At 44.9% G+C, this 12056-nt stretch overlaps 1 protein-coding gene across 3 annotated transcripts in view; it reads left to right on the top strand.

The window, feature by feature from the left end:
• Positions 1-12056, top strand: part of RNF10 (ring finger protein 10) — a 48052-nt gene that overhangs the window by 32145 nt on the left and 3851 nt on the right. For 2 of the 3 annotated variants that reach the window (XM_011948553.1, XM_011948552.1), the window contains exons 8-14: positions 1066-1191; positions 1477-1753; positions 1940-2073; positions 3169-3286; positions 3525-3626; positions 4920-5075; positions 9307-9407. In XM_011948553.1, coding sequence (XP_011803943.1) covers positions 1066-1191; positions 1477-1753; positions 1940-2073; positions 3169-3286; positions 3525-3626; positions 4920-5075; positions 9307-9407 — 1014 coding nt within the window. Of the gene's footprint in view, positions 1-1065; positions 1192-1461; positions 1754-1939; positions 2074-3168; positions 3287-3524; positions 3627-4919; positions 5076-9306; positions 9408-12056 lie in introns of all 3 variants that reach the window. The other variant, XM_011948551.1, reaches the window with a different exon arrangement.

The following is a 12056-nucleotide window of genomic DNA, read 5'->3' as shown; positions in this document are numbered from 1 at the left end:
GATGGTTTCGATCTCCTGACCTCGTGATCCGCCTGTCTCGGCCTCCCAAAGTGCTGGGATTACAGGCTTGAGCCACCGCGCCCGGCTAGTTTCATGTTCTTAGATTTCTTTTCTGGAAGTTTTTTGTAGTGTTGTCAGTGTCAGATTCTCTCTCTCTTTTTTTTTTTTTTTTTAACTTTTAAGTTCAGGGGTACAAATGCAGGTTATGTTATAGGGGTTTGTTATACAGATTCTCACCCAGGTATTAAGCTTAGTACCCATTAGTTATTTTTCCTTATCCTCTCCCTCCTCCCACTCTGCACCCTCTGATAGGCCTCAGTGTTTGTTCCCCTCTATGTGTCCGTGTTTTTCATCATTTAGCTCCCACTTGGAAGTGAGAACATGCATGTGATATTTGGTTTTTCTTTTTTCTTTTTTTTGAGGTGGAGTTTCACTCTTGTTGCCCAGGCTGGAGTGCAGTGGCGTGATCTTGGCTCATCACAACCTCTGCCCCCCAGGTTCAAGTGATTCTCCTGCCTCAGCCTCCCGAGTAGCAGGAATTACAGGCATGCCCCACCATGCCTGGGTTATTTTGTATTTTTAGTAGAGATGGGGTTTCTCCATGTTGGTCAAGGTGGTCTTGAACTCCCAACCTCAGGTGATCCGCCCACCTCAGCCTCCCAAAGTGCTGGGATTGCAGGCATGAGCCACCACACCTGGCCGTATGTGTCTTCATAGTAGAATGAATGATTTATATTCCTTTGGCTATATACCCAGTAATGGGATTGCTGGGTGAAATGGTATTTCTGTCTTTAGGTCTTTGAGGAATCACCACACTGGCTGAACTAATTTACATTCCACAGTGTCAGATTCTAAGCAGATTCCAATTCTTAGTGGGTATTGCATGCTTTTTGCTTCCTGTTTCCCTCAAAGTTGAGATATTTAAGCACCTAACCTCCTTCCCATTGGGTCTCATTGCCTTTTAACTCTTGGTCCTGTTGAGAGGCCATTCTAAGCCCTTGCCCTTCAAGCTAAGTGTGTTTCTGGAAACTTAACTTTCTCTGGTGTTTTCTCTGGCCACGTTAGACTCGGGAAGAGGCTCTGTCGGGATTGGCTGGAAGCAGAGGGGAGGTCACTGGTGTTGTGGCTGCTTTGGAACAACTGGTGCTGATGGCTCCCTTGGCGAAGGAGTCTGTTTTTCATCCCAGGAAGGTTAGTGTGTTCCTGTTACTAAGTGGCTGCCGTGGCTGCCATTCCTCAAATTCTGTCATTGAGCTGGTAGGCATTACTGTGAGATCTAAACCTTCTCAAGAGAAGAGGGGACAATGAGTATTTTCTGTATGCTTGTTATTAGTTCTTTCCCCAGGGGTGTTAAATCAGTGAACACGACAGCTAAGATAAACATCTAGGGAGCTTGGTTCTTAGGCCTACATTTGCCACATTGCTTTCGGAAAGCAGGAGATATACTTTCTGTTGATCTAGAGTTTGCTGCAACAGGGTGTGCTGGAGTATCTGTCTGCCTTCGATGAAGAAACTACGGAAGTTTGTTCTCTGGACACTCCTTCTAGACCTCTTGCTCTCCCTCTGGTAGAGGAGGAGGAAGCAGTGTCTGAACCAGAGCCTGAGGGGTTGCCAGAGGCCTGTGATGACTTGGAGTTAGCAGATGACAATCTTAAAGAGGGAACCATTTGCACTGAGTCCAGCCAGCAGGAACCCATCACCAAGCCAGGCTTCACACGCCTCAGCAGCTCTCCTTGTTACTACTTTTACCAAGGTGAGGGTGCCTGAGGAGAGGGCTGGGTTGCCGCAGAGGTGTTTCAGATGTGACCCTGCGCTCTAAGCAGAGGAGCGCCACTAGATCCAGGGGCTTGGGTGGCTTGAGCCCTTGGGCATGGGGAGGGGTGAGGGGCGTTCTGGGGACTGGCCAAGACTGGTGTGTGATAGAGCCTCTTGTCCTCAGCGGAAGATGGGCAGCACATGTTCCTGCACCCCGTGAATGTGCGCTGCCTCGTGCGGGAGTACGGCAGCCTGGAGAGGAGCCCTGAGAAGATCTCAGCAACTGTGGTGGAGATTGCTGGCTACTCCATGTCTGAGGTGAGGCCTTCCTCTAGAAATGGAGGGTCAGACAGCAATATTAACCTAATCTCTTTGAGGTAGGCTTAGCCATCCTAAGTTCACAAACCTTCAAGGCCTTTAGTTTTTGTATTTTTAGTCTTTCTGTCAGTGATGGTGCTGTGAATTCTTTATAAGTGAGGTGCCCCCTCAGCATGAGTGCTGCTCCCTGCTTCATTCATTGTAGTTTGGGGATGTAGATATTTCTTTTTTACTCAAGATGGAGTTTATTTTTCTTTCTTTTCCTCCTCATTGCCTGGGAGAAATGTCACAAATTTGTTGTAAGATTTAAAATTAGACTCTTTGAGTACTATAAATTTTTCATCAAACATGCAGGAAAAGAATAGAAATGAAAATAAATGGGCTGGGTGTGGTAGCTCACACCTGTAATCCCAGCACTTTTGGGAGGCTTAGGCAGGCAGATTGCTTGAGGCTAGGAGTTTCAGACCAGCCAGGGCATTTCTACAAAAGATACAAAAAAAATTAACTGGGTGTGATGATGTGCACCTGTAGTCCCAGCTACTCAGGAGGCTGAGGCAGAAGGATCACCTTAGCCCGGGAGATCAAGTCTGCAGTGAGCTGGCCTGGGTGACAGAGCAAGACCATGTCTCAAAAAAAAGAGAAAATTGGGCTTCATTTTCTACTATTTCAGGCCAGGTGTCTTTCAGTAGGGAGATCTGCTTTATCTTCCTTCCCAGTTATTCTGTCAGTGGTTCCCACTTTTTTTTGGTTCTGTTTTTCCACCAGCGAATAACTTTTTATCTTCGCTGTTCATCCCCCTCAGCTGTGGGCCCTTAAAAATCAGAAACGGCTGATTGGTTTTAGATTATTTGTTGCAGGACTCAATTCACTGCTTTGCAGCACAAACCAAAAATAACTGGATTTGGTTGCTTATTCCACCTTGCTGTAGGTTGACAGTTTCTCTTTGACTTTTCAAAATGAGGATAATTGAGCACTACTGTTTTCAGCCCCAGTGCTGGCTGTGTTATGTATATAATGTTGGATATCTGTGTTAGGACCCCCTGCTTTCAGAGTTAGGTTTGCTTTAGTTGAGTATCGGTCCTTTTTCCAATGTAGGATGTTCGACAGCGTCATAGATATCTCTCTCACTTGCCACTCACCTGTGAGTTCAGCATCTGTGAACTGGCTTTGCAACCTCCTGTGGTCTCTAAGGAAACCCTAGAGATGTTCTCAGGTGAGAATGCCCCTGCTCTGCTTCTCTTTATAGTAGGGTTCAGGGATGCTTGTGGCTAGAAACCCAGGGTGGGAGGAAACTTATGGAACTGTATCATGAGTCCTAGTACCTCCTAAACACTTCATCTGTTCATCTAGTCCAGCTGGGCCTACTGGTGTGGGCTTAGCTGCTAATACTGGGAGGAGGTAATGGCTAGGTTGTCCTGGGTCTACCTCTTTACAACCTGACCAATCTGCAGATGACATTGAGAAGAGGAAACGTCAGCGCCAAAAGAAGGCTCGGGAGGAACGCCGCCGAGAGCGCAGGATTGAAATAGAGGAGAACAAGAAACAGGGCAAGTGTAAGTTCAGGAGCTCTCATCTTTGACTAGTACTGCTGTACATCATTGTATGGAACTCTGTCTGAGACCCGGGAGCCAGACCTTAGCGACTTGTTTTCTTCAACTTTTAAATGAATCATGAGAGCACCTCCTTAATAGTCTTGCTTGCAAATGTAATGAGTTCATACGGGTCAAAGTGCCTAGCACACAGTAAAGATGAAGATGAAATTCAGCCTTGGTAATAGTGGGTGATATAAACCTGTTCAAGAGATGGGAATTGGGGCTTTGCTAAGAATGCTGGGGGCCATTGTTCCCCATGCTTTCTGGATCACCGACCTTACCTCTGACTCTGTATTAAAGGGGATAGCTGTACACTGCAAGTCTGCCAGGAGGGTCTGATAAGATGGAAACCTTGATAGACTAGGAAGTGCAGGAAGTTGGATTTAAGAGATCTTTCATAGCAGTAAGCACAGCCTTTTGATCTGGTTCTTCAAAATAAGCTTCATTGAATCCAGGGGATTAGTGTGATATGAGGTCCCATTGTCCACCAGAAAACAAGGAATTGAGTCCTTGGCCAAGAAAAGGACTTCGGTGTTTTGACTCCATATGGCATGGAAACATAACATTTTATATCTCAAGTGGGGTAAGTGTATACTTGGGGTCCCAACACTGTGTAGGTGTTTGGCAGATGTCCTGAACTTTGAGAAAACTGATATTTCAGAAATAGGATTTTTTGTTTTAACCTTTTTATTACGGAAATATCAAGACAAGTAAAACAGTGTAATTAACCCCCATGTTTGTCGCCCAGCCTCAATTATTAATAGTTAGAACAAGGTTAACTATACTAAAGACATTATAGAAAGACAGTATTGTAATTTGGGTTTTAGCTTGTCTGCATCCTCTAGATCTTTTGGGGGTATGCATGTATGGTGTCTTCAACTGTTGGAAACTAGTTGAAAAATTCAGGCCAGGCGTGGTGGCTCACATCTATAATCCCAACACTTTGGGAGGCCAAGATGGGCAGATCATTTGAGCTCAGGAGTTCAAGACCAAGCTGGGCAACATGGTGAAACCTCATCTCTTTAAAAATTCAAAAAATTAGCTGGGCATGGTGGCATGTGCCTGTGGTCCCAGCTACTCAGGAGGCTGAGGTAGGAGGATTGCTTGAGCCTGGGAGGCAGAGAATGCAGTGAACAGAGATCGTACCACTACACTCCAGCTTGGGTGACAGGGTGAGACCCTGTCTCAAAAAAGAAAAAGAAAAAATTGAAGAATTCTGTGAATGGGTTTACAAGGGTTATCTTTCTTTTGCAGATCCAGAAGTCCACATTCCCCTCGAGAATCTACAGCAGTTTCCTGCCTTCAATTCTTATACCTGCTCCTCCGATTCTGCTTTGGGTCCCACCAGCACCGAGGGCCACGGAGCCCTCTCCCTTTCTCCTCTCAGCAGAAGTCCAGGTTCTCATGCAGGTAAACAGGTGAAATTTAATAAATTCACCCATCCAATAGACCTTATGCAAAGCTTTGGTGTCTGAATTTACAATCCCAGCCCACTCAGCCTGGTGTGGACTTCAGGGGTATAACCTTACTTTGGTAGTCCTGAGGTACATCAAATTCTTAATGTTTATTCATCCTTCCCACTTGCTATGCTGACTGCTTTACCCTGCCAGCTTCTAAGCATCTCAAGGAGCTCTTTAGGCAGGATAGTTGAACCTGGATTCTTCCCTTTAACCCAGCTGTTTTTGTTTCTAGTTTTTATGTTTGAGATACTCCCCTGTATGCCTAAACCTCTTTGTACATGTCTCTTTATTGTAGCATTGTTTATAATAGCTCCAAAAAAAGAAAAAGGTTGGAAAGCCTACCAATAAGAAAATGATTGAATTATAGTATTTATACTATAAAATGTTCCACACCAAAAGGCCGGACGTGGTGACTCATGCCTGTAATCCTAGCACTTTGGGAGGCTGAGGTGGGTGGATCACGAGGTCAGGAGTTCAAGACCAGCCTCACCAACACCGTGAAACCCTGTCTCTACTGAAAATACAAAACTTAAATGGGCATGGTGGCAGGCTACTGTAGTCCCACCTACTCGGGAGGCTGAGGCAACAGACTTGCTTGAACCTGGGAGGCAGAGGTCGCAGTGAGACAAGGTTACACCACTGCACTCCAGCCTGGGCAACAGAGAGACTTTGTCTCAAAAAAAAAAAAAATTCACACCTGTTGAAGAAGGGAATAGTTCTATTCATGTACTAATGGGAAGATAATTTGTAGAACAAGAATAAATATTTGTGGGTTTTTAAAAAAAACCACCACCACCACAAAACTAAAGCATTTCATTATGGGTTTTTATATATATATATATATGTAAATGCATAGAAAAACTTCTGCTAGAAGGCAGGGGAGGAAATAAAAAAATATGAAATGTATAGAAGAGAACTGAAGGCCAGGCACGGTGGCTCACACCTGTAATCTTAGCAGTTTGGGAGGCCGAGGTGGGCAGATCCCCTTGAGCTCAGGCATTCAAGACCAACCAAATTTTGTCTCTACAAAAAATACGAAATTTAGCCGGGTGTGGTAGTGTGCACCTGTAGTCCCAGCTACTCGGGAGGCTGAGGTGGGGGTGTGACTTGAGTGAGCCTAGGAGGCAAAGGTTGCAGTGAGCCCAGATTGGGCCACTGCACTCCAGCCTGGGCAACACGGCCAGACCCTGTGGAAAAAAAAAAATACTGAGACAGGTGTGTTCCCAATTGGTGGTAGTGTTACGTTCTAAGGAATGAGACTGGATTGAAATGTTCAAATGGGCCTTTAGTCTTAAAAAAGTTTGTCTTATATATAAAGAATGTTTAAAGTGTTATGAAATTAAACACTTAAAGAGTTACTATAATTTCAGAGAATTCTCTTTTGTGATCTTCATCTGATAAGCCTGGCAGATGGCTTATTAATTTTTTTTTTCTTTTTTTTTGAGATGGAGTCTAGCTCTGTCACCCAGGCTGGAGTGCACTGGTGCAGTCTCAGCTAACTGCAACCTCTGCCTCCTGGGTTCAAGCAATTCTCCTGCCTCAGCCTCCTGAGTAGCTGGGATTACAGGTGTGCACCACCAAGCCTGGCTAATTTTTGTATTTTTAGTAGAGACAGAGTCTCTCTATGTTGGCCAGGCTGGTCTCGAACTCCTGGCCTCAAGTGATCTGCCTACCTCAACCTCCCAAAGTGCTGGGATTGCAGGTGGGAGCTGCTGCACCCAGCCTGTTTGCTTTTAAGAGATAGGGTCTTGCTCAGTGCTGTGGTGCAATCATAGCTCACTGCAATCTTGAACTCCTGGGCTCAAGTGATCCTCCTGCCTGAGCCTCCCAGAGTGCTGGGATTACAGGTGTGAGCCACTGCACCTGGCCAAGAGAGATACTTTTTGATGCGTGTGACTGATTTCTCAGGCATTCTTTTGTTTTGTTTTGTTTTGTTTTGTTTTAGATGGAGTTTTGCTTTTGTTGCCCAGGCTGGAGTGCAATGGTGCAATCTCGGCTTACTGCAACCTCCGCCTCCTGGGTTCAAGCGATTCTCCTGCCTCAGCCTCCCAGTAGCTGGGATTACAGGCATGCACCATCACACCTGGCTAATTTTGTATTTTTAGTAGACACAGGGTTTCTCCATGTTGGTCAGGCTAGTCTCAAACTCCCGACCTCAGGGGATCTGCCAGCCGACCTCAGATAATCCACTTGCCTTGGCCTCCCAAACTGCTGGAATTACAGGCATGAGCCACTGCGCCTGGCCTCTGTAGGGCTTAAAAAAATGTCCATCATTGGAATATTTAAAACTTTTGGTGATCATTGTATTCATATGCATATCATTTTGCAGATTAGGAACTTGTGGCTGAGGCAGGTACTTAGTGGCAAGAACTGGGATTAGAACCTGGTTCTTGAGGACTGCACTACTGTGATGCTCTTCTGCTTAACTGAGAAAGGAGCATATGAAGGACTGTGGCAGATCATTAAATACATTATTTGTGATATGCATTTTTTTTTCTTTTTTTTTGAGATAGGGTCTCGTTCTGTCGCCCAAGCTGGAGTACAGTGGTATAGTCTCAGCTCACTGCAATCTCTGCGTCCCAGGTTGAAGCAATTCTCGTGCCTCAGCCTCCCTAGTAGCTGGATTACAGGCATGCACCACCATACCCTGCTAATTTTTGTATTTTTGGTAGAGGTGGGGTTTCGCCATGTTGGCCAGGCTGGTCTCAAACTCATGGCCTCAAGTGATCTGCCTGCCTCGGCCTCCCAATGTGCTGGGATTACAGGCTTGAGCCACTGTGCCCAGCTTATCTGTGATACCAAGATTGTGTTTTCACATACTATCCTTCCTGAAAGCTGTTTTTTGTTTTGTTTTGTTTTGTTTTGTTTTGTTTTTTGACGGAGTCTCACTCTGTCACCCAGGCTAGAGTGCAGTGGTGCGATTTTGGCTCACTGCAACCTCCCCCTCGTGGGTTCAAGCAATTCTCCTGCCCCAGCCACCCGAGTAGCTGGGACTACAGGCGTGTGCCACCATGCCTGGCTAATTTTTTGTATTTTTAGTAGAGATAGGGTTTCACCGTGTTAGCCAGGATGGTCTCGATCTCCTGACCTTGTGATCTTCCCGCCTCAGCCTCCCAAAGTGCTGGGATTACAGGCATGAGCCACCACGCCCAGCTGTTTTTTGTTTGTTTGTTTGTTTTTTATGATGGAGTTTTGCTCTATCACCCAGGCTGAAGCACAGTGGCACGATCTTGGTTCACTGCAACCTCCACTTCCCAGGTTCAGGTGATTCTCCTGTCTCAGCCTCTCAAGTACTCAAGTAGCTGGGGTTACAGGTGTCCACCACCATGCCCAACTAATTTTGTATTTTTAGTAGGGATGGGGGTTTCACCACCTTGGCCAGGCTTGTCTTGAACTCCTGACCTCAGGTGATCTGCCCGTTTCAGCCTCCCAAAGTGCTGGGATTACAGGCGTGAGCCACTGCACCCAGCTTTTCTGAAAGTTTAAGCTCTTAATGTATTTAAGCAAGAGCAATTGGTTGGTCCTAGTAATAAGAGTACTGACCATGGGAGGGCCTGCTGCTGGGGAGAGAACAGGGCCCCTCTTGTCCAGCACTGTTCAGGGTAGTGGATAGACTCATCTGTGGGAAGTTGTTCGGCTGTAGCCAGAAAGGATAGAGAAGTGTATTACCTCGGGAGTATCGGGGGGAAGTTTGCTCCCTCACGCTGGATCTTGTTGATGTGTCTTGGATTCTAATTGAATATTCCCAGGTCATAGTGTCTACTATCAGGAATGTAAAGGCTGAGCTGATTAAAATTTTATTTTTTTCTTGGAGCTATTTCATCTGTGTAAAATCAGTCCCTGACAGTACCTAGCCTTGAGAGCCAGCCTTTGTGAAAAGTGTAACATTTCAAAAGCAGAGACTTTTTCTTATGGTCGGAGTAGATTCTACCATGACTCCTAGTGTTACTGTAACCATGAAGCTTTTCCCTCTTCCTATACCGGTGACTGATTTCACAGGTGATATTGTTGGCTTTTTAAGAACATGGGAGAGTTGAAAGTTGGATCAATGTTTGCTTTTTTATTTTTTTGAGGGGATGATTTGTAATTTTCCAGACCTGACTCAGGGCTCACTCATCTCTCTTGTTAAGGACACTCCTTGGAACGTGACGAATATAATCAGGTCTCTGGTTCCCTTTCAGACTTTCTGCTGACCCCTCTGTCACCCACTGCCAGTCAGGGCAGTCCCTCATTCTGCGTTGGGAGTCTGGAAGAAGACTCTCCCTTCCCTTCCTTTGCCCAGGTAAATCCTTTGCTTGTGAAGCAGCCCAAGGGTATTTAACATGAACTCTGCTGCTCATTATTATGGGAACCTCCTCCAGGGAATGTTACCTCTTATTCTAATACGGCTGGACAAATTGAGTCATCTGATGGGTAGGAGGGAAGTTCACTGCCTGTCGGAGCTTTAGGCAGTGTGGAGTTGGCTGAGGGCAGATTATGTCATGGACGTCCCCTCTGTTGGAAAAGGAGAGACTTAACAGGCTAATGTTGCACTGACTCTAATAACCATGGGAGGCTTTCTTAAGAGGAAAGCTCATGGATTTAGTCCTCAGATGTTACTGTAGACGTACCCAGGAAAGAGGCCAAGAATAGCTGAGGCAGAATCAGAGTTTAGAATATTTTAAAAATCATTTGATACTTGTGTACTGGATACTATTGTAGGGGCTGGGGATACACCATCAATTTTAACTGTTCTGTGGTTCTAGGACCTCTGATTCAGGTGGTATTTATCTGTTACATAAAATAAGCCATTTCTCTTTACTTTGAGAGGGGAAGATTGTCTTGGTTATACTGCAACTAGCCAAAGCAGCTTCCTTGGAGCTGGGTGGGGGAATGATAGGCTAGTGAGGCTTGCTGTGAAACCACTTTATTAATCTCTAAGATAACAAGCAATACTCAGCATTCCTGCATTCAGATAAGTGAGGAAGTTGGATGGACAGCTTGACATGTGCCCTTGTAAGAAGTCCGTATTAACTTCTTTGGGGCTAGTGTAGAATCATTATCTTGACAATTCTTTAGACAGTTGATATGGATGTTTCTTATGTGATTATAGCAGTTTGTACTGAGAAATAAGCAAGAATTGAGCTTTGGTAAGGAGGGTTCTAAAGTCAAGGAACATGAAATAATTGTGCGGGTGAGGTGGGAAGGGAGGGGATCCTGAAAATGAACTGCTGGACTTAAGAGGTGATTAGCAAGTGGCTCCCAGGAGTTATGCCAAATCCCCCCCCCCTTTTTTTTTTTTTTTTTTTGATATGATGAGATGAAGTCTTGCTCCTGATCCCCAGGCTGGAGTGCAATGACACGATCTCGGCTCACTGCAACCTCCACCTCCCGGGTTCAAGCGATTCTCCTGCCTCAGCCCCCCGAGTAGCTGGGGTTGGGTTACAGGTGCCTGCCACCATGCCGGACTAATTTTTGTATTTTTAGTAGAGACAGGGTTTTACCATGTTGGCCAGGCTGGTCTTTTTTTTTTTTAAACTAGGCTTTATTGCTATTGCTTTTTTCTTTTCCTTTCAACTTTATTTTGAAAAACTTCACACTTAGAGTTGAAAGAATAGTATTATGAACACTTATACTTTTGACCTAGATTCACTAATTGTTGTTATTTTGCTGTTATATATTTGCTTTCTCTTTTTTCTGTGTTGAAAAGAAGTTGCAGATATCATGAATGATACTTTACCACTAAGTACTTAGGAGATACATGCCAAAGAAAGTGGGATATTCGCCTATAGAACCACAGTGATCACATTAGAGAAATTCCACTGCCATAATAATATCTAATTTGGTGCATATTTCTGTCTCTCCATTTGTCTCAGTGTCCTTTATTTTCAACTCAGGGCAGAATCCCATTACTCACTGCATTTAGTTGTCAAGTCTCTTTAGTCTCCTTTGATCTATTCCTTTGCCCATATCCCCCCCCCCTTTTTTTCCCCCTTCCCATGGCCAGTTTTATAGAATACCCTACAGTTTGGACTTGTATGATTTCTAATGAATGGATTCAAACATTTTGGTAAGAATAAAGGTGACATTTTGATTACCTTTTAAGAGTAAAACAATTCACATGTCAAACTATTTGGATGCTTTCTCAGTCCATTTGTGTGACTATAAAAGATTACTCGAGGCCGAGTCATTTATCAAAAAAAGTTTATTTGGCTCATGACTGTGCTGGCTGGAGAACTGGGCATCTGGTGAGTGCTTCAGACTGCTTCCACTCATGGTACACAAAGTGAAGGGGTCCCTGCTTGTGAAGAGATCACATGGCAAGAGAGGAAGCAAGGAGGGGAGGAGGTGGCAGGCTGTTTTAAAACAACCGTGTTCCTGTGCCCAGTTTCAAAATAACCTTTAGCCAAGCTATTGAAGCAGACTTCATGAAATTGGACACACCAGCTACTTCAGATCCCTTCTGTGGTAAGGGCAGAGGCTGGAGTGCTCAGGGCTGTCAAACACACACAAATGTACTGCCATTCCCGCTTGGATCCAGTGGCAGACATCACTCTCAGCTCTTTCAGGAATGAATGTGAGAGTAGTTCTCCCATTCCCCAGGGAGGGCATTAATCAGTTCATGAGGGGTCCACCCCCCTGACCCGAACACCTCCCATTAGGTCCCCACTTCCAATATTGGGGATCAGATTTTAACATGAGGCTTGGGAAGGTCAAATGTGTAAGCCATAGGAGACTCAAACTCCTAGAGACAAAGGGAGAAGTGGAACATAATGAAGAAAGGTTATTTAATGAAATCAGCATCTGCCAACACAAACTCATCTTGAGTAATAGGCATTCCTCACTTTGGACTATATGATTTCAGGACAAGGCACCCCTTCTTGAACCCCATGGGGTTTGTCTCTTGATATTTTTCCAGGAATAAAATGTTCCCTGCCTTTTTTTTTTTTTT

The sequence above is a fragment of the Colobus angolensis genome, unplaced genomic scaffold (assembly GCF_000951035.1).
Source record: "Colobus angolensis palliatus isolate OR3802 unplaced genomic scaffold, Cang.pa_1.0 Scaffold28, whole genome shotgun sequence".
In the NCBI taxonomy this organism is placed as follows: Eukaryota; Metazoa; Chordata; class Mammalia; order Primates; family Cercopithecidae; genus Colobus; species Colobus angolensis.
The sequence above is the reverse complement of the archived record's forward strand: the minus strand, read 5'-3'. Positions and strand labels throughout refer to the sequence as shown.